Genomic DNA, 18,739 nt, shown 5'->3' with positions numbered 1-18,739 from the left:
AAAAGATGATGTGGTCTGATCTCAAAATCTTTCACGTGCCTTTGTGAAAACTCTAGGTGTGCTCTCGTGCCTTTTTCTCAGGAGTGGCTTCCGTTTGGCCACTGTCCCATGAAGTCCAGATTGGTTTAGTGCTATAGAGACTGTTGTCCTTCTGGTAGATTCTCCCATCTCAGCCAAGGAACTCTGTAGTTTTGCCAGAGAGGTCATTGGGTTCTTGGTCACCTCCCTGACCAAGGTTCTTCTTGCCCAGTTGCTCAGTTTGATCGGAAGGCCAGAGTCTGGGCAGTTCCATATTATTTCCATTTCCCAATGATGGAGACTGTTCTCTTGGAAACTTTCAGCATTCTAGAGATTGGTTTATACCCTTTCCCAGATACACTGAGTGTACAAAACATTAAGTACACCCGTTCTTCCATGACATAGACTGACCAGGTGAATCCAGGTGAAAGCTATGATCCCTTATTGATGGCACCTGTTAAATCAGTGTAGATGACAGGGAAGAGACAGGTTAAAGAAGGATTTTTAAGCCTTGAGACAATTGAGACATGGATTGTGTATGTATTCCATTGAGGGCGAATGGGCCAGACAAAAGATTTTAGTGCCTTTGAACGGGTTATGGTAGTAGGTGTCGGTAGTAGGTGCCGGCACACTGGTGTGAGTGTGTCAAGAACTGCAACACTGCTGGGTTTTTCATGCTCAACAGTTTCCCATGTGTATCAAGAATGGTCCACCACCCAAAGGATGTCCAGCAAACAACAGATCAGTAGACAAAAACAGGTAATTGATGAAAGATGACAAAGGAGGCTGACACGAATTGTGCAAAGCTACAGACGGCTACAGTTAGTCAACTGACACTCCAGTACAACATTGATGCCCAAAGACCCATAAAAGAATGCACAACCTGTCGTGCCTTGACACAAATGGGGTATGGCAGCCAACGACCTAAGAGTTCCACTTCTTGCAGAAAAATACAATAAACTGTGGTTATAGTGGGCTAATGATTGAAAACTCTGGACACTGGAGAATTGGAAAAACATTGCCTGGTCTGGTGAATCCTGGTTCCTGCTGTTTCACGCTGATGGGAGAAAAACACATGAGTACATGCATCAATCATGCAGCGTGTCAACATTGAAGGCTTGTGATGGTGTGTTCAAATTGGAGCAACGTTTGAGTGCCACAGTATATCTGAACATCATTACCAATCAGGTGCATCCCATCATGACAGTATCCATTTGCAAATATATTTATTTCAGCAGAATAATGCCCCATGCCACAAGACGAGGATTGTCCAGGAATGGTTCCACGAACATGACAGTAAATTCCGCTTACTGCAGTGGCCTACCCAGTCACCAGGTCTCAGTCTAATTGAGCGTCTATGGGATGACATGGAACGAGCAATTCGGAGTAGAGATCCACTACCAGCCAACTTCGCACAACAGTGGGAAGAATCGGTGTCAACATGGACCAGTGTCCCTGTGGAACGCTTTTGACACCTTGTAGAGTCCATGCCCTAACGAATTGAGGCTGTGCTGAGGGCAAAAGGAGGTACAACTCAATATTAGGAAGGTGCTCCTTATGTTTTTACTGTCAGTGTATATGCCTCATCACAGTTCTATCTCAGAGATCTACATGCAGTTCCTTGGACTTCATGGTATAGTTTCTGTTCTGAAATCAATCAATCAATCAAATGTATTTATAAAGCCCTTTTGTCTTTTTTCTTTTTACATCAGCCGATGTCACAAAGTGCTGTACAGAAACCCAGCCTTAAACCCCAAACAGCTGGCAATGCAGATGAACCTTATGTAGACAGGTGTGTTTCTTTCTAAATCGTGTCCAAATAATTGAATTAGCCACAGGTTGATTCCAATCAAGTTGTAGCGACATCTCAAGGATGATCAAAGGAAATTGGATGCACCTGTGTGAATACTGTAAATGAGATATTTCTGTATTTCATTTTCAATAAATGTGCTAAAATTTCTAAAAGTCAGCTTTCACTTTGTCATTATGGGGTATTGTGTGTAGCTGGATTAGAAAAACAAAAATGTTAACCATTTTGAATTCAGGCAGAACACAACAAAATGTGGAATAAGTCAACGGGTATGAATACTTTCTGAAAGCACTACATGCTATCCTGAAGTTGTGGCACACAGGCGTGAAGCACACCAATGGCAATATGCAGTCACTAGTCATTCGTTAGTGACAGTTATAGCCTACCTCACATCCCAATTCATCATGAAACCTCTGATATAACATGAGGTCTAACATTTTAAATTAGGGTAGCAATCTGTATTTACTGTTTTTGAATAAAAAATGTATTGAGAGCTGGCAGTGAATATCAGAAAATACATTGCTGACTAATAAACTCACATGGGATATTGAGAAATGACCTATACCATGATACTATATATCTGAAGCTTAGTTGGCAGTGCATATACCAAGCATGGTGCTTGTTATGCCAGGGTTGTGGGTTTAATTTGGGGTGGCAGGGTAGCCTAGTGGTTAGAGTGTTGAACTAGTAACCGAAAGGTTGCAAGTTCAAATCCCCTCTGTCATTCTGCCCCTGAACAGGCAGGCACTGTTCCTGTTCTTAACTCAATTGCCTAGTTAAATAAAAAAAATCCTTGAATCACCCATATGTTTGCTGCTGTAAGTTGCTTTGGATCTGCTAAATGGTTTATATTATTATAAACGGTATATATATTATACAGGAAAGTGGCTTCCATCTGGCCATAAAGGCCTGATTGGTGGAGTGACTTTTTCCACACAGACAGTTCCTTGGACTTCATGGTATAGTTTCTGTTCTGAAATCAATCACATTTTTCCACATTTTATAGCTTTACAGCGGCAGGGTAGCCAAAGTGGTTAGAGCGTTGGACTAGTAACTTAAAAGTTGCAAGTTCGAATCCCCCAGCTGACAAGGTACAAATCTGTCGTTCTGCCCCTGAACAGGCAGCTAACCCACTGTTCCTAGCCGTCATTGAAAATAAGAATTGGTTCTTAACTGACATGCCTAGTTAAATAAAGCAAACAATTCTAAAATGGATTAAAACATTTTTTGGACACACCAGTCTACTCACAATATCCCATAATGACAAAGAGAAAACAGGTTTTTAGAAATGTTTCCAGATTTATTAAAAATAAACAGAAACACCTTATTTACATAAGTATTCAGACCCTTTGCTATGAGACTCAAAATTGAGCTCCGGTGCATCCTTGAGATGTTTCTACAACTTGATTGGAGTCCAGCTGTGGTAAATGCAATTGACTGGACATGATTTGGAAAGGCACGCACCTGTCTATATAAGGTCCCACATTTGACAGTGCATGTCAGAGCAAAAACCGAGCCATGAGGACGAAGGAATTGTCCGTAGAGCTCCGAGACAGGATTGTGTTGTGGCACAGATCTGGGGAAGGGTAGCAACATTTTTTGCAGCAATGAAGGTCCCCAAGAACACAATGGCATCCATAATTCTTAAATGGAAGCAGTTTGGAACCACCAAGACTCTTCCTAGAGCTGGCCGCCCGGCCAAACTGTGCTATCGGGGGAGAAGATCCTTGGTCAGTTAGGTGACCAAGAACCTGATGGTCACTCTGACAGAGCTCCAGAGTTCCTAATGGAGAGATGGTTGTCCTTCTAGAAGTTTCTCCCATCTCTGGAGCACTCCACCAATCAGGCCTTTATGGTAGCATGGCCAGATGGAAGCCACTCCTCAGTAAAAGGCACATGACAGCCCGGTTGGAGTTTGCCAAAAGGCACCTAAAGACTCAGATCATGAGAGACAAGATTCTCTGGTTTGATGAAACCAAGATTGAAATCTTTGGCCTGAATGCCAAGTGTCACGTCTGGAGGAAACCTCACACCATCCCTATAATGAAGCATAGTGGTGACATCATTGTGTTGTGGGGATGTTTTTCAGCGGCAGGGACTGAGAGACTCGTCAGGATCGAGGGAAAGATGAACAGAGTAAAGTACAGAGAGATCCTTGATGAAAACCTGCTCCAGAGCACTCAGGACCTCAGACTGGGGTGAATGTTCACCTTCCAATAGGACAACGACTCTAAGCACACAGCCAAGACAATGCAGGAGTGGCTTCGGGACAAGTCTCTGAATGTCCTTGAATGACCCAGCCAGAGCCCGGACTTGAACCCAATAAAACATCTCTGGAGAGATGTGAAAATAGCTGTGCAACGACACTCCCCATCCAACCTGACAGAGCTTGAGAGGATCTGCAGAGAAGAATGGGAAAAACTCCCCAAATACAGGTGTGCCAAGCTTGTATCATACCCAACAAGACTCAAGGCTGTAATCGCTGCCAAAGGTGCTTCAACAAAGTACTGCGCAAAGGGTCTGAATGCTTATGTAAATGTCATATTTCAGTTTTTTATTTTTTAATACATTTGCAAAAATGTCTAAACCTTTTTTTGCTTTGTCATTATGAGGTATTGTGTTTAGATTGATGAGGAAAAAAACAAGTTAATACATTTTAGACAGGCTGTAACGTAACAAAATGTGGAAAAAGTCAAGGGGTGAGTACTTTCCGAATGCATTGTGTGTGTGTGTGTGTGTGTGTGTGTGTGTTATTTAAAAAAAAAAAACATATATATTGTAGTTCATTTTGTTATACAGTGCAGGCTGTAGCATTTTATTGCTGAGACTATAAGGACACTAGAAATGACACCATTCCTCTGCTTTTTATGCAGAATGCAGGAAGTTGACATAACTTCAGCTGGGTTTATATGACTGGCGCCTAGCAACCATGGGTGTCAGGACGTTAGCATATGGAATTTAACGTTGAGAGTGGTCGGCGTTCTTGTGTGGCTCAATTGGCACCAGGGTTGTGGGTTCGATTCCCATGGGCGACCAGTGCCAATTTATATGTATCCACTCACTACTGTTAGTTGCTCTGGATACATGACCCTTTCCACACTACTGAGCTAACCCCAAACAGAGTTGTACTGCGCTAGCCTGGTTACTCATCCACCATATTGCTGGAACTGTGGTGAGAAGGGAAATGTGAAAAGAAAATATCAGCTTTGTCTCGTAATAGTTAAAAAATGGTGAGACCTGTTGGTACTCATATCTCTGGGTTGCCTGTGTGCATCTAAACCAATTTCTCACCCCACATGTTCTTTCAGGTGGGGGAACAAGGCCACAAATGCAGCCTCTAGGAAAACTGACTGAAATGCTTAACACTTCATTTTATCCTTTATTTGAACAGCTAGCAATTTTATCCTATGTGGGTAAGTGACATTAACTGTTAGTGTATGTTACACATTATCTCCCACTCTCTCTCTCTGTCTTTCTCTCACACATCGCCCTGTCCCCATTCTACTACTCTGAAAAACTCTATGATTGTGTATTTAGGCATTACAGATGTAGGATCTTAATTTGATCACTATTTGGTTGCTGAGATTGCAGGAAATGCAAACTTGTAGTGTATTAGAGGTTTAAAAATCCTTCTAAAGTTAGTCATTTCCTCTTAAATGTCAGATTTGATTTTGCCATAGTGAAACATTTATCAAACCCTACAAAAATGTCCATGAATTATAATCCACATAATAATTTACAATTCCCGTTGCTGCAGGATTATTTTCCTGCTGTAGCAAACTGGCTCAAATTAAGATCCAACATATGTACCCTTCACTGCATACAGTACACTTGTCCTGGCGGGTATGTATCAAAGTTTTACAAATATTGCTACTTTACCTTGCTACTGCTAGCATACTTTACTGCTGGCATGCAGGTCTGTCTGTAACCAAATAAGGTCTGAAATTATTATGATTAGCCCTATTCTTTCCTTGACTAAGAACTCCAAACTCTCATTTTGTAATGCACGTGTCATTCTTATGATATTGTGTTTATTGAGAGTGGGGTCCATCCTTGTGTCATGATGCCATATATAAACTCAAGTGGGAATAGTCCAAAGTCTGTGCTATTTTTGCTGCTGGCCCATCCCATAAACCCTTCCCCACCTTGCTTTCTCAGTCTCATGACCTGAACATAGCTGCCACGTTTTCAGCTATTGTAATCTTTCATATCTGGGATGACCAATGGCCAATGATAAGAGATTGAGGGGAAAGGCTTGGCCTCAGAGCGCCATAGTGCATGTTCATTGATCATTCATACAATACATTTTCCTTCGTTATTAATATGGAGTTTGAGTTCAAGTGTGGTGTGTGTGTATGTGTGTGGTGGAAGATGTTTGTGAGGCAACAAAGGGAAGAGTAAATGCGTCTGAGTGTAGTTTAACATGTCTGTGCAGTGTAACACGTCTGTGCTTTGTAACACGTCTGTGTGCTTTGTAACACGTCTGTCTGCAGTGTAACACGTCTGTCTGCAGTGTAACACGTCTGTCTGCAGTGTAACACGTCTGTCTGCAGTGTAACACGTCTCTGTGCTGTGTAACACGTCTCTGTGCTGTGTAACACGTCTCTGTGCTGTGTAACACGTCTCTGTGCTGTGTAACACGTCTCTGTGCTGTGTAACACGTCTCTGTGCTGTGTAACACGTATGTGTACAGGGTAACACGTCTGTCTCTAGTGTAACACGTCTGTGTGCTGTGTAACACGTCTGTCTGCAGTGTAACACGTCTGTCTGCAGTGTAACATGTCTATCTGCATGCATGTGTGTTTCTACACGCTAAGGGGCAGGTTGGCTCTGTTATCATTCCATATCAGAGCTGCAGAGAGAGACGCTCTCTGTGGGGGCTATTTTTAGCCCAGATGGAATCTGGGTTACGGAATTTCAAGATATGGAACAGAGATGCTCTCAAGCAGGTTCAGGTTCCATCCAAATATGCAAATGTTCGGAGATCAGTTGGGAAAGATCCTATCCCCTCAAGTAGCTGTGATTTACCTGAATGGATATAGCAGCCATTTTTGAAAAAGTAACATTAAAGTCATATACATTCAACCTTCTAAGTGAGAAAGTAATCAACAATTGAGAGCTCTTAACACCACATTGTCAGGGCTAGGCTAGCTAATCAGTTCCGTGTTTCCCGGCGTCACTTAATTGCAATATTCATTAAGGATAGTTCTGAGCTAAGAACTTGCCATGTGAAAAGGCAAAATATGTCTCCAAACGGTTTTATCTATTGTTCATGCCTTCTCTGTTTGTTTGGTAATAGGAAAAATAGCACTGTCATTTTATTTACATTTTTATCGGCATGTACTGCCGGTCTGGTCATTGGGACAAAAGCCTCCTTCTCACTGCTGACTTCTTCTAACGTCCTTTAATGTTCTTTGACGTCAACGTCCCTAATCAGTTTTCACCCTCAGTCACTAGACCAGTAGACCTGACCTGGGATCCAAAAATGTTCTAAGATAATTTAGTCAGCTATTTAGGCTAATTATCAAGGCTGACAGACATGCACACAGTTAAATGTTATTCTCTGTCTCTATATTGAAACGTCTGCTGGTTACACTTCTGCTGGAAATCTAAGTCACAAGGGTTACATATAGCTGTCCCTTACAGAAAAACAACAATTCACGTTTATACATGTAGCTTCATGTTATCACATTTTGCTTTACATGTTGTCACATTGTGATCACATGAAAGTGTGTTTTTGGAACACTTCACATGTGTTCACGTGAAATTCATGTGTTGTTCCTTAAGGGGTGCTTATGTCAACTGACTTTACTCGTGACATAAAATGAGTTCTGTTTGCAAGCTGACAGCAATCCAGCAGACAGATATATTTATGACATCCGTTACATAATTACTATGTCAGTGATATGTAGCCCTTTCTATGAAGGGTTCAAGTTAAGGTGACTTAATTCTGGGTGGATGTTTTTGTAAAGTTATGTCTTCCCTGGAAATGGTTTCACTTTCTCAGTCCTGTGCCACTCTTGTCAGACAGACAGTGGTGGTGAACCTACCATCCAACCCACCAACCAGCAGCTATGACCTCATCTTGACCTCATCAGACCTCTCTTACACCTCCCGTTCTCTGGGGAGAAAATGTGCATCCTGTTTTTTTTTTTACTCTCGCTTTCTAAATCGGGCCCCACGTCCTACGGAAACTAACCCGGGGCTGTCCAGCGGGGTTGAAAGTTCAACCCGAACCAAAACAAATCAAAAGATCACGCACCAGGAATGTGTGACAAAGGACAGTAATATCCCAAATTCACTCATTTGGCCACCAGCCTGCTGACAGACTACCCTACTATAAAAAAGGAATGATTGTCTTAGATGCACTCTCAACTCAGTTGACCGAAAGCAGTTGCTTTTGCAATTTGCAAGTTTATCTGGTCAATACTAACCTGCAGATCTCCTCGGTCATGTTCAGTAGGGCACACCATAGCAAAGCGTTTTGAAAACCGAAAACAAAAATTACTGTTTGTTATTAAGTCCAGGTTGTCCCTCCCCTTGTCAAGCCGTTTTATTCCATTTAGTGCCTAATGAACATGACCCTGCACTGGGCCTTTGGGAATGCCATGTTATGACTACGGAGAGCTTTTAGAAAGCTAGCTACCATTCCAGGTATCCTCTTAATCTCTAACCTTCTCTGTGTACTCACTGGAATGAGAAACTAGAATACCAGTTTTCCAGCCTAAGGTATGACCTGAGCTATATACTAACTTATCATACACAAGCTATTTTTATCCAGGCAACAGGGTACAAGGAGGAAGGGTGAAAGTCATACAGTCATAGCTTTCTAGTAAAGGATGCATGTATTCTTGACCAGTCCTTTGTTGTACATGCATATTGTCATCAAGCACACACACACACACACACACACACACACACACACACACACACACACACACACACACACACACACACACACACACACACACACACTGAAGTGTATAGTATTAATCTAAACCACAAGAGGGAGACAAAAGGCAATGTAAGACGATAGTCAATGGGCTGCTCGACGTTGACACTATAGAGAGAATTAGATAAGATGATGGTGATCATTTCTAGTGACTTTAAAAATATGTTTGTTACTTAACTCCTTGTGCCAAACAGGGAAAGAACTTTGGCTCTGTAGTTCACATAGTTGTGACTGGGCGCGATGCAAACAGGTGACAAAAACCAAAACAAGTGAAAGCAAAGATTGTCTTAACTCCCCATGGCATTGTAGGGAGACATACAGTAAATTACTCATTTCTGAATAGTAGAGCGGTAGGTTAGCCTCGTACGAACCATCCTGATCTTGTGAGTTTACATTCTGTAACAGAGCGTAAGCTCATGAGATCAGGATGGTTTGAACGAGGCTAGCGGTAGGTAGAGCCGACACTCTCAACCAACACACAACATTAACAGTTAGTAAGCTCCGCGGGCTAAATTTGCATCCAGAGGAGCCACACACTGGCCAACTCGACCTATAACATCACATTTGCATCTTGTTTTCATATTTTTTTTGTACTGGAAAATCTTTCCATTGTTCTGGAGGCTGCTAATGTTCTGAACTGTGACACATCACGACAGATAACCATCACATATGGCCCCTCAGTTGCCAGTTTGCCTCTCACTACTTTTGATATAATCCATGTTTTGATATGTCTGATTTATTTTTTAAATGTTTTGAAATCAATCAATCGTTCAATTGATGTAATTAATTCTAGTCCTTCCGAGTCTGGTTTGCCACTGAAATGGTCAAACACATCTACCTCACTTACTTTAGATCACAAAGTACTACTTTAGTCATTGTATCTGTCATCTTTGAATTAGTTGACTACATTTTATTGGGGTTTGAAAGGACTTCATTAATGATTCATTTTCCCAACAATGCTTTACTTTGAGGATGGCTTTTATTGGTTGTCAGGGCATGTTCATCCACACTAACCTTAAAATGACCCAGACACCACCTCCATCCTATCATATTGGGAGATTGTCTTTGGCTCTCGCTCACTACATGGATATACTCTCCACTGTTGATGGGAGCACTGCTAGAACATGGATGCTGATATGCAAACACATGAACTCGTTTGCATATTCCATTGCATTTGCATTGTGACTTTTTTTTCTCAAAGCTTGAGGTGATGTTATATTCACACCTTTGGATTCTCTACTAACCTCAGCAAAAAAAGAAACGTCCCTTTTTTAGGACCCTGTCTTTCAAAGATAATTTGTAAAAATCCAAATAACTTCACAGATCTTCATTGTAAAGGGTTTAAACACTGTTTCCCATGCTTGTTCAATGAACCATAAACAATTAATGAACATGCACATGTGGAACGGTCATTAAGACAATAACAGCTTACAGACGGTATGTAATTAAGGTCACAGTTATGAACACTTAGGACACTGAAGAGGCCTTTCTACTGACTGAAAAACACCAAAAGAAAGATGCCCAGGGTCCATGTTCATCTGCGTGAACGTGCCTTAGGCATGATGCAAGGAGGCATGAAGACTGCAGATGTGGCCAGGGCAATACATTGCAATGTCCGTACTGTGAGACACCTAAGACAGCGCTACATGGAGACATTACGAACAGCTGATCGTCCTCGCAGTGGCAGACCATGGGTAACAACATCTGCACAGGATCGGTACATCCGAACATCACACCTGCGGGACAGGTACAGGATGGCAACAACAACTGCCTGAGTTAATCCAGGAATGCACAATCCTTCCATCAGTGCTCAGACTGTCTGCGATAGGCTGAGAGAGGCTGGACTGAGGGCTTGTAGGCCTGTTGTAAGGCAGGTCCTCACCAGACATCACCGGCAACAACGTCGCCTAGGGGCACAAACCCACCATCACTGGACCAAACAGGACTGGCAAAAAGTGCTCTTCACTGACGAGTCGCGGTTTTGTCTCACCTGGGGTGATGGTCAGATTCGTGTTTATCATCGAAGGAATGGGTGTTACACAGAGGTCTGTACTCTGGAGCGGGATCGATTTGGAGGTGGAGGTTCCGTCATGGTCTGGGGCGGTGTGTCACAGCATCATTGTCGTCATTGCAGGTAATCTCAACCCTGTGCGTAACAGGGAAGACATCCACTTCCCTCATGTGGTACCCTTCTTGCAGGCTCATCCTGACATGACCCTCCAGCATGACAATGCCACCAGCCAGACTGCTCGTTCTGTGTGTGATTTCCTGCAAGACAGGAATGTCAGTGTTCTGCCATGGCCAGTGAAGAGCACGGATCTCAATCCCATTGAGCACGTCTGGGACCTGTTGGATCGGAGGGTGAGGGCTAGGGCCATTCCCCCCAGAAATGTCTGGGAACTTGCAGGTGCCTTGGTGGAAGAGTGGGGTAATATCTCACAGCAAGAACTGGCAAATCTGGTCCATGAGGAGGAGAGGCACTGCAGTACTTAATGCAGCTGATGGCCACACCAGATACTGACTGTTACTTTTGATTTGGACCCCCCCCCCCCTGTTCATAGACACATGATTCCATTTCTGTTTGTCACATGTCTGTGGAACTTGTTCAGTTCATGTCTCAGTTGTTGAACCTTATGTTCATATTTACACATGTTAAGTTTGCTGAAAATATAAGTAGTTGACAGTGAGAGGACGTTTATTTTTTTGCTGAGTTTATTATTGTAGTGTGTAATTTTGTATTGCTACAGATGAAAGAGAACCTACTAGGCTATAGAGTAGGCCTATGTCAAGTTTTTATTTTTTTTTTTTTTTTTTTTATTTTTTTTTTTTTTACCTTTATTTAACCAGGCAAGTCAGTTAAGAACAAATTCTTATTTTCAATGACGGCCTGGGAACAGTGGGTTAACTGCCTGTTCAGGGGCAGAACGACAGATTTGTACCTTGTCAGCTCGGGGGTTTGAACTCGCAACCTTCCGGTTACTAGTCCAACGCTCTAACCACTAGGCTACCCTGCCGCCCCGAGCTGTTAAGTTAATAGTTAAGTTAAGTTAATAGGCTACTTCAGAGAAATTTGAATAGCAGCAAACTACTTGTTCCATTATCTTTTGTATCGAGTTTAACAGTGTTATTATTTGGTTTTGTAATATGATCCATATGGTTTGTGTGATTATACGCTGGTGCGCGGCCCTGATTGTCTACGGTCGCGCTCTCTGGTTACCCTCCATTTACCGGTGTTTGCAAGCACCTGTGAAATGATTTACGCGCGCAATGTGGATTGGGAAATGATTTGTGTAGGAAACGTGATTAAAGTGTTTGTCTGGATCAAACATATACCCGTTTTTGGAAACAATTGTACTATATAATTCACCAATTATTTTACACTGAACAGCATATTGAAACGAAACTTTTCGGCACACATTTTATTAGATAAACGCAGCCTATCTTTTTTGTTTGTTGTACTTGTTAAATTAAGAAATGTTGTTTTAAACTGGGTATTCAAACAGTGGTAAGGTGGCGCGCGCTCTGTGAGGTGTTTCTCTTTCGGTGCAGTGTGACTTCCTGGTGCTACAGAGAGAGGCAGTGCTGAGTTAAAGGGACCGAAACACAAACAGAATTTTAGACCGGAAAAATAGAGAGTGGGAAGCAGGAGCGAGAGAGAAGAGCAGTTGGCTGGCTTCCAGATTCAGCCCCGCTCCACTCTTTGCATATTTATGAAGTCAATGTATCTTTTTGTTCTATTTATGATGCACATATTTATTAGAATCGACTGAATCCACTGGGTTGGGTTTGACAAGGGGTTAAAACGAAATTGTAACGGGGAAGATTTTTTTCTGAGCGACGGAGAAGTGGCGCACGGATTTTTCGCCCTATTTCTTCTCCTTTTATATTGAAAGTAGGAATTGCATTAGCTGTTATTTTATACTTTCTTTTTACGAGAAGAGCTCAGCGGAAGATGGGGTGTTTGGGCAACAGCAAGACTGAAGATCAACGCATCGATGAAAAGGCACAAAGAGAAGCGAATAAAAAAATCGAGAAACAATTACAAAAGGAAAGACAAGCATATAAAGCCACACATCGACTGCTTTTATTGGGTAAGGTCCAGAAGGTGGATATGATAACGGATAGGTATCATGTATGTTTTCAGATTCGCCCCCAGCCCACATATGTTGACAGGTCTCGCAGGCGAGCGCTGACTGAATCGTCAGATGGATTGTACAATTGGCATGGATTTTAAACACCAGCATATGCGGCACCCAAGTACATTCTTATATTTTAGCGATGGCTCCATTTCCTTATGCTTCATCTGTGTTTTATTTCGAAGGGGCCGGAGAGTCTGGGAAAAGTACGATTGTCAAGCAGATGCGGATTCTGCACGTCAATGGCTTTAATGCGGAGTAAGTACCCGTTATTTCATTTATTTTAAATTATTTACGTGCAAAATTGGACGTATTCCTGTTCTATTTTGATAGTGTTGAGTATTAAAATATATTTTCTTGTTGTCATTTTGATTAGTTTGATGTAGGATAAGAAAAGGACCGAGGGTTGGGTAGACGTGTCTTTGCTCTGTAGCACTGCAGTGTCCATCGGGCCCAATGGTTTAACAACAGCATGGCAACAAGCCTGCTATGTCCAACTGATTTCAAATAGCTGTCACAGTGATAAAGACGACATAGTAGCAGATTTAGGCCTACTTGTGGTCGAGATTATGTGTGTCAAAACACTTACAGATACATGTTACGCTGTATTTACAGTTGCTATTGCATTATAATGTGGACCCAATAAACAAACAAAATCTCAACTGAATTAATGTGTTTTTAAAAAAAAAAACTGTTTTGCGACAGTAATGTGTGCAGTGGTATTTTAAAACGGTGCTTAAACGACGTATCTTTATATGTATGTGTCAATGTATCCCACTGGGCACAAGCGTCAATTCAAGGTCTATTCCACGTTGGCTCAACGTAATTTCATTGAAATGACGTGGGAACAATGTTGATTCAACCAGTGTGTGCCCAGTGGGATCTTTCTATGGTTTATGATATCCTACTATATTCAATCTAGACTTGGTTACATTGTAGTTTGATTTGGTTACATTGTGCACTGTAATATATGCTTCTGTATAGACTGTAGTATACTGAATACGTTTTTTAGGAAATGAATGAATGAATGATACCCAATCCTAAACTGTCCTCAATATTTATATCTTTAATAATACATTTGATATTATTTGAGGAAATGGACCAAGTAAATATAGGCTATGCTTAATTTCTGTCCACCTTTAGTTCTAAATGAGACACATTGTTGTAGCATAGGCTAGCCTAATGTAATAGCTTAAAAAGTAAACTTTCAAATAACATTTTAGCACAATACATCCTTACTGTTAATTTACAAATAGTGAGTATTACTAAATAGGCTATTAGGCCTATGATGGTTTGCATTAGTGGTGATATGAGACAACCTTTCCTTTCTGTGGGGCAGCATAAAGATTAATTTAATGAATCCAATGATCATTTTTAAGGTATTTAATCCATGTTTAACAGACCCATTTGTATATGTTGTTTCCCCATCCAGAGAAAAGAAACAGAAAGTCCTGGATATTCGGAAAAATGTGAAGGATGCCATTGTGGTAAGTTGATGTGCTGAGATTTGTATGATAGAATATGGTCACACCCTATGAGATTGTTTCCTGCAATCCCATTTTACTGATTAGACTGGCTTATCCCACATTTATCCAGCTTAATGTCTAATGTTTTTGTTTTTATCTGCTTTTTAGACGGTAGTTTCGGCGATGAGCACGTTAATACCCCCAGTTCCAATAGGCAACCCATCGAACGAGTCCAGAATTGACTACATCAAAAGTATAGCACCTCTCTCGGACTTTGACTACACAGAGGTAAGGGCGACTGACCAAACACTGTCATTAATGCTTTATAGTCTTTGAAGCTGATTTCTGTCTTTGTCACTCTACAGCCTGTTAGTTATGCCCTGAGAAGCAACTTTAAGGCATTGATCAGGCCTGCTATTGATACACTATCCAACTGATTGAATTTACTCATTCAGTGGACACTCTAATACAAACGTTTTCTAAGTTTATTTATAGTCAAGTTGTTCAATGTGGAGTCTAAATGCTGATGCCAAATATACGGTCACCATGAAAAAGCGGTTATGTAGGCCTATACTCCAAGAGCAGTCATCTAAATTAGCCACATTCACTAGTGTCCTTTTTTAAAGCTGTAATCAGACTAGTTTAGTAGGCCTGGTGGATGGACATTTTTGCCAATGGGGAGGAGTCATTTGCTTCAAACAATCAACCACAGCACTATTTGCAATTACTTCCTTGAGGAAACAACGAGAAGCGAGTTATTCAAGTTTGTTCAGAGAAGTGTTCAGATCCTACTCATAAAGGATCAGATTCCAGTCAAAACCACAAACTTCTGAGCCATAAGCTACATGATTTGGTCATTTATAAATGTATGAACCATTGCAGGGTTTAATCATTTAAACAAAAAAAAAAAGTTGTAAATGCTTTACTAAATTGTGTAATATGTATGACTACCTGAGCTCTGCAACAGGTTCTGCAAATGCCCAGTAGTAGGCTACGGTGGATACCTTGGATGTCTTCTTTACTTTGGATTTGAATGAAATGGCCTGATGTGGGCAAATAGATGACATCACTCCTGGTGTTTGCTTTCAATGATATCTCCCAGCTATGAATTGAATTGTTGTATGAAGTTAACAGTACTTTGTATGCGTACCCAAGAAAATAGATAGACCTGTATTTGACCTATGATATTTTAGACGTGTAATTTTAGAAGATGCTGTTATCCAGAGCGATGAGGGGTTATGTACATTACTCAAGGGCACATGGAGGGGGTAAAAATCACCTTGTCAGCTCTGGGATTCAAACCAGCAACCTATCAGTTACTGGTCCAATATTCTTAACCACAAGGCTACCTGCCGCCTTCTACACAGTATATAGCCTATAACGTAGGGCCCAGGGGTTTTGTTTGATCATGTCACATGACCTTGAGCTTACCCTTTTCTTTAAAGCTTTTTCATCAAACTGTTCACTATTGCTTTCATTAAAAAAATATGTCGCTCTGGATAAGAGCATCTGCTAAATGTAAATGTTATTTTTTGGTAATTCTCATTTCTGGAAAGGCTTGAAATAAATAAAAACAGGTAACATGACATGATTTAACTAAAACAAGATTTACTATTGGCTGTGATATTTGTTGTTTCGTCCTCCCAATGGAATGTCCACAAAATAGGACGGGTCCAAAAGTTTGCTCCAATCAGTAATCTTGTTTTTTCAGACAGTGCGTAAGGGGAGGCTGGCCCAGTGTGCAATCTGAACACATCTGTTGGACTAGATAAATACTAATCAACTGTTACATGATGAGTCTGCTTCCTAGAAAAAGCTTTTAGTAACCTAATTTGCCTTTTTTGGAGGAGGGGTGAGTTTGGGGGAGCGCATCGTTAGACATTTAAATTAAAGCGTCCCTTCTTCCTCACAAGGAATTGTTTGATGCCTTCTCTGCGTTCACTGGGTCAAGGCAAGGCAGACAAAGCGTTGGTCTGTTGGTGCCGAGGTGTTACGAAAGAATCCAAACAGTAGTTTCTTTTAGTTGTTTTAGATTCCCTGTGTTGGTTCTGAGACGTTGCAGACGACATGAAACGGATGACGAGAGTATGGTTCTGCTCCAGGATGTGTTGATGCTGAGTTATCTAATGCTTTTAACTGTGTACTGTACGAGCCCTGATGAAGGCCGTTGTGAATTTGACATTGGCTTGCTAATGATATGCACTGGTTGTGATTGGCCGACAAACTAGAAATATGGGACTTTCAAAAGTTTATTTGACCTTCAAGATGAGGATATTTGTTAAGAGCTTACGTTTCCTCTGTTTAGTGTTTTCTATTTGTTTTTATAATGGGACGTTGTAAGAAGAGGGGGTACATCAAGTTTATTGCATTGCGTCTCAAACATGTCCACTTTGTTCAAGTCAGACATTTTGAGTTGGATCGTATATTTCAACCGAGTGCTTTTGCTTTGGTGTTCAAACTAAAGCTGATTAGAACGCCATTTCAGTCCTATTCTCTCATGTTGCCCAGTTGTTGGAGGTGTCGGTCCGTCCGTCTGTGTATTTATACTAGTGGAGATGCATACTCTATACTAGTCTGTCAAAACATGGACAGTAGAAACAGTAGATGTTTTGGCTGCAACACACAGGCTTCATTAATTAGGCCTATTATGTAATGGCGCATCGATTTCTCTTAGTAAACATGCTGGCTAGAGGCTGAGACAAAGAGAGGCCCTCCCAGCAACCAAACAACTTAATAATTTCCCTCTAAAGCAGGTCTGTGTTTTATGTCTGGCCTCCCATGTCACATGTACGGCCCTGTTTCTGCTGGGACTCAAAACCTCCTTTGTCTACCACAGCAGAGATTCAAAATGCAATTTTTCCTCAAATAAAAAAAAAAATATTTTTTTAAATTACAAAAATAAATTTCAGCATTGGCCTCTGCTGAAGATTTGACATTTGATGTGATGTCTTTACTTTCATGCTAGGCTATATAGGTAAATATATTTAGGTAAATCATATCATCCAATTAGCTTTTTAATGTTTATTTAATTTTTAATAAAAAACAGACTTTAAAAAGAGCAGTTGTCCAGTGTTTAAGTTGAGAAATAAATGGGTTTAACCACGTTTTCTCTCATTTAAACCTGAATTAATAAAATGATGCCTTCAACTTCATTCACCATGCCCGCAAGCACGCACTTTCAAAATGGTTCCCTTCAGATTATTAAAACAATAAAATGCAGAGTCTGCATACCATACTCTTTAATCTCTACCCACCCGCATTCGTTGATAATTGAGAATCACAGTAGTCCATTTTTTCATAATTCAATATGAAACCGCAAATAGACGTGTTTCTTTTTTTCATAGATTGTTCAGTGATTATTTAGGCAAAAAAAGAATATAGCAAAATATATGGCTTGATTATTTTGGCAGCAGGAGACATACAACCTTGGTTAAAAACCACTGCTTTAAAGGCCCAATCAACAGTTGAAACAATAATAAAGTGGATCACCCCACATCTGTTTTGGTAAAAAGCTGAAGGATGGTCCTGGAGAAATGTAATTACTCTCAAATTCATAGATAGCACTATGGACTGACCATCCATGATATCAAACATTGGAGTAGAACAATCTTATACCTTGGGTTCTGACCAGGTGCCACAGTTGAACTAAGTTCATGAGGAATTTAAGTGATTTTATATAAGTTATATATACCCATTGATTCTTGAAGAATATATAATTCATTTATAAGTTTAAAAATGGATGTAGCAACTACAGATTGCCCCTTTTTTTTAAAATAACGCCTCAGCAGTTGAGCATTTGATTGTGGTTACATAATTGAAGAGCATTAATTTTTTCATCCATTCCAAGATTTCTTGACATGGTGCCAGTAGCGGCTAGACTAGAATAATCGTAGATAGAATTTGGGGCCTGCGACTTGGCTCCAATGCATTCTCGTGTTCAGTTTGCTCTGCTTTTTGCATTTGCCTAAAGTTGACATGTGATACTTCATTATGCAACATCACGACTACACTTTATCTACTTGTCTATCTATTCTATTTAGGGGAAATATTGATGGCAGATGCAGGTGTTAAGCGGAAACTATCAATGATATAAAACGCTCGTTAATATCTCCTGTAAATTGCGGAATCTACCAATGAATACATTTATTTGAGACAACGACAGAATTGTCAATACAAAACATAGGAATGGGCTTGCCCAATATGGTGAGAGTGCGGTACCCGGCCATAGGTATGAAACAGTTAAGGAGACGTAAGCTAAGTACACATTGTCCCGTTTGCTGTCTTTCATGGGCCCCTCCATTAGAGACTGTAAACTGCACACTGCGTTTATTCAGGCTGTGTCACGAGCCTCCCTAAA

General features: G+C 40.9%; 1 protein-coding gene across 2 annotated transcripts in view; it reads left to right on the top strand.

Moving 5' to 3' along the window:
- Positions 1-18,739, top strand: part of gnal (guanine nucleotide binding protein (G protein), alpha activating activity polypeptide, olfactory type) — a 66,655-nt gene that overhangs the window by 3,077 nt on the left and 44,839 nt on the right. The window contains exons 1-4 of one of the 2 annotated variants that reach the window (XM_021562624.2): positions 12,057-12,871; positions 13,102-13,174; positions 14,349-14,403; positions 14,551-14,670. In XM_021562624.2, coding sequence (XP_021418299.1) covers positions 12,733-12,871; positions 13,102-13,174; positions 14,349-14,403; positions 14,551-14,670 — 387 coding nt within the window. In that variant the 5' untranslated portion in view covers positions 12,057-12,732. Of the gene's footprint in view, positions 1-12,056; positions 12,872-13,101; positions 13,175-14,348; positions 14,404-14,550; positions 14,671-18,739 lie in introns of those variants that run through there. The other variant, XM_021562623.2, reaches the window with a different exon arrangement.

Source organism: Oncorhynchus mykiss, chromosome 15 (genome assembly GCF_013265735.2).
Source record: "Oncorhynchus mykiss isolate Arlee chromosome 15, USDA_OmykA_1.1, whole genome shotgun sequence".
NCBI classification, from domain to species: Eukaryota; Metazoa; Chordata; class Actinopteri; order Salmoniformes; family Salmonidae; genus Oncorhynchus; species Oncorhynchus mykiss.
This window is presented reverse-complemented; position numbering and strand designations above follow the sequence as displayed.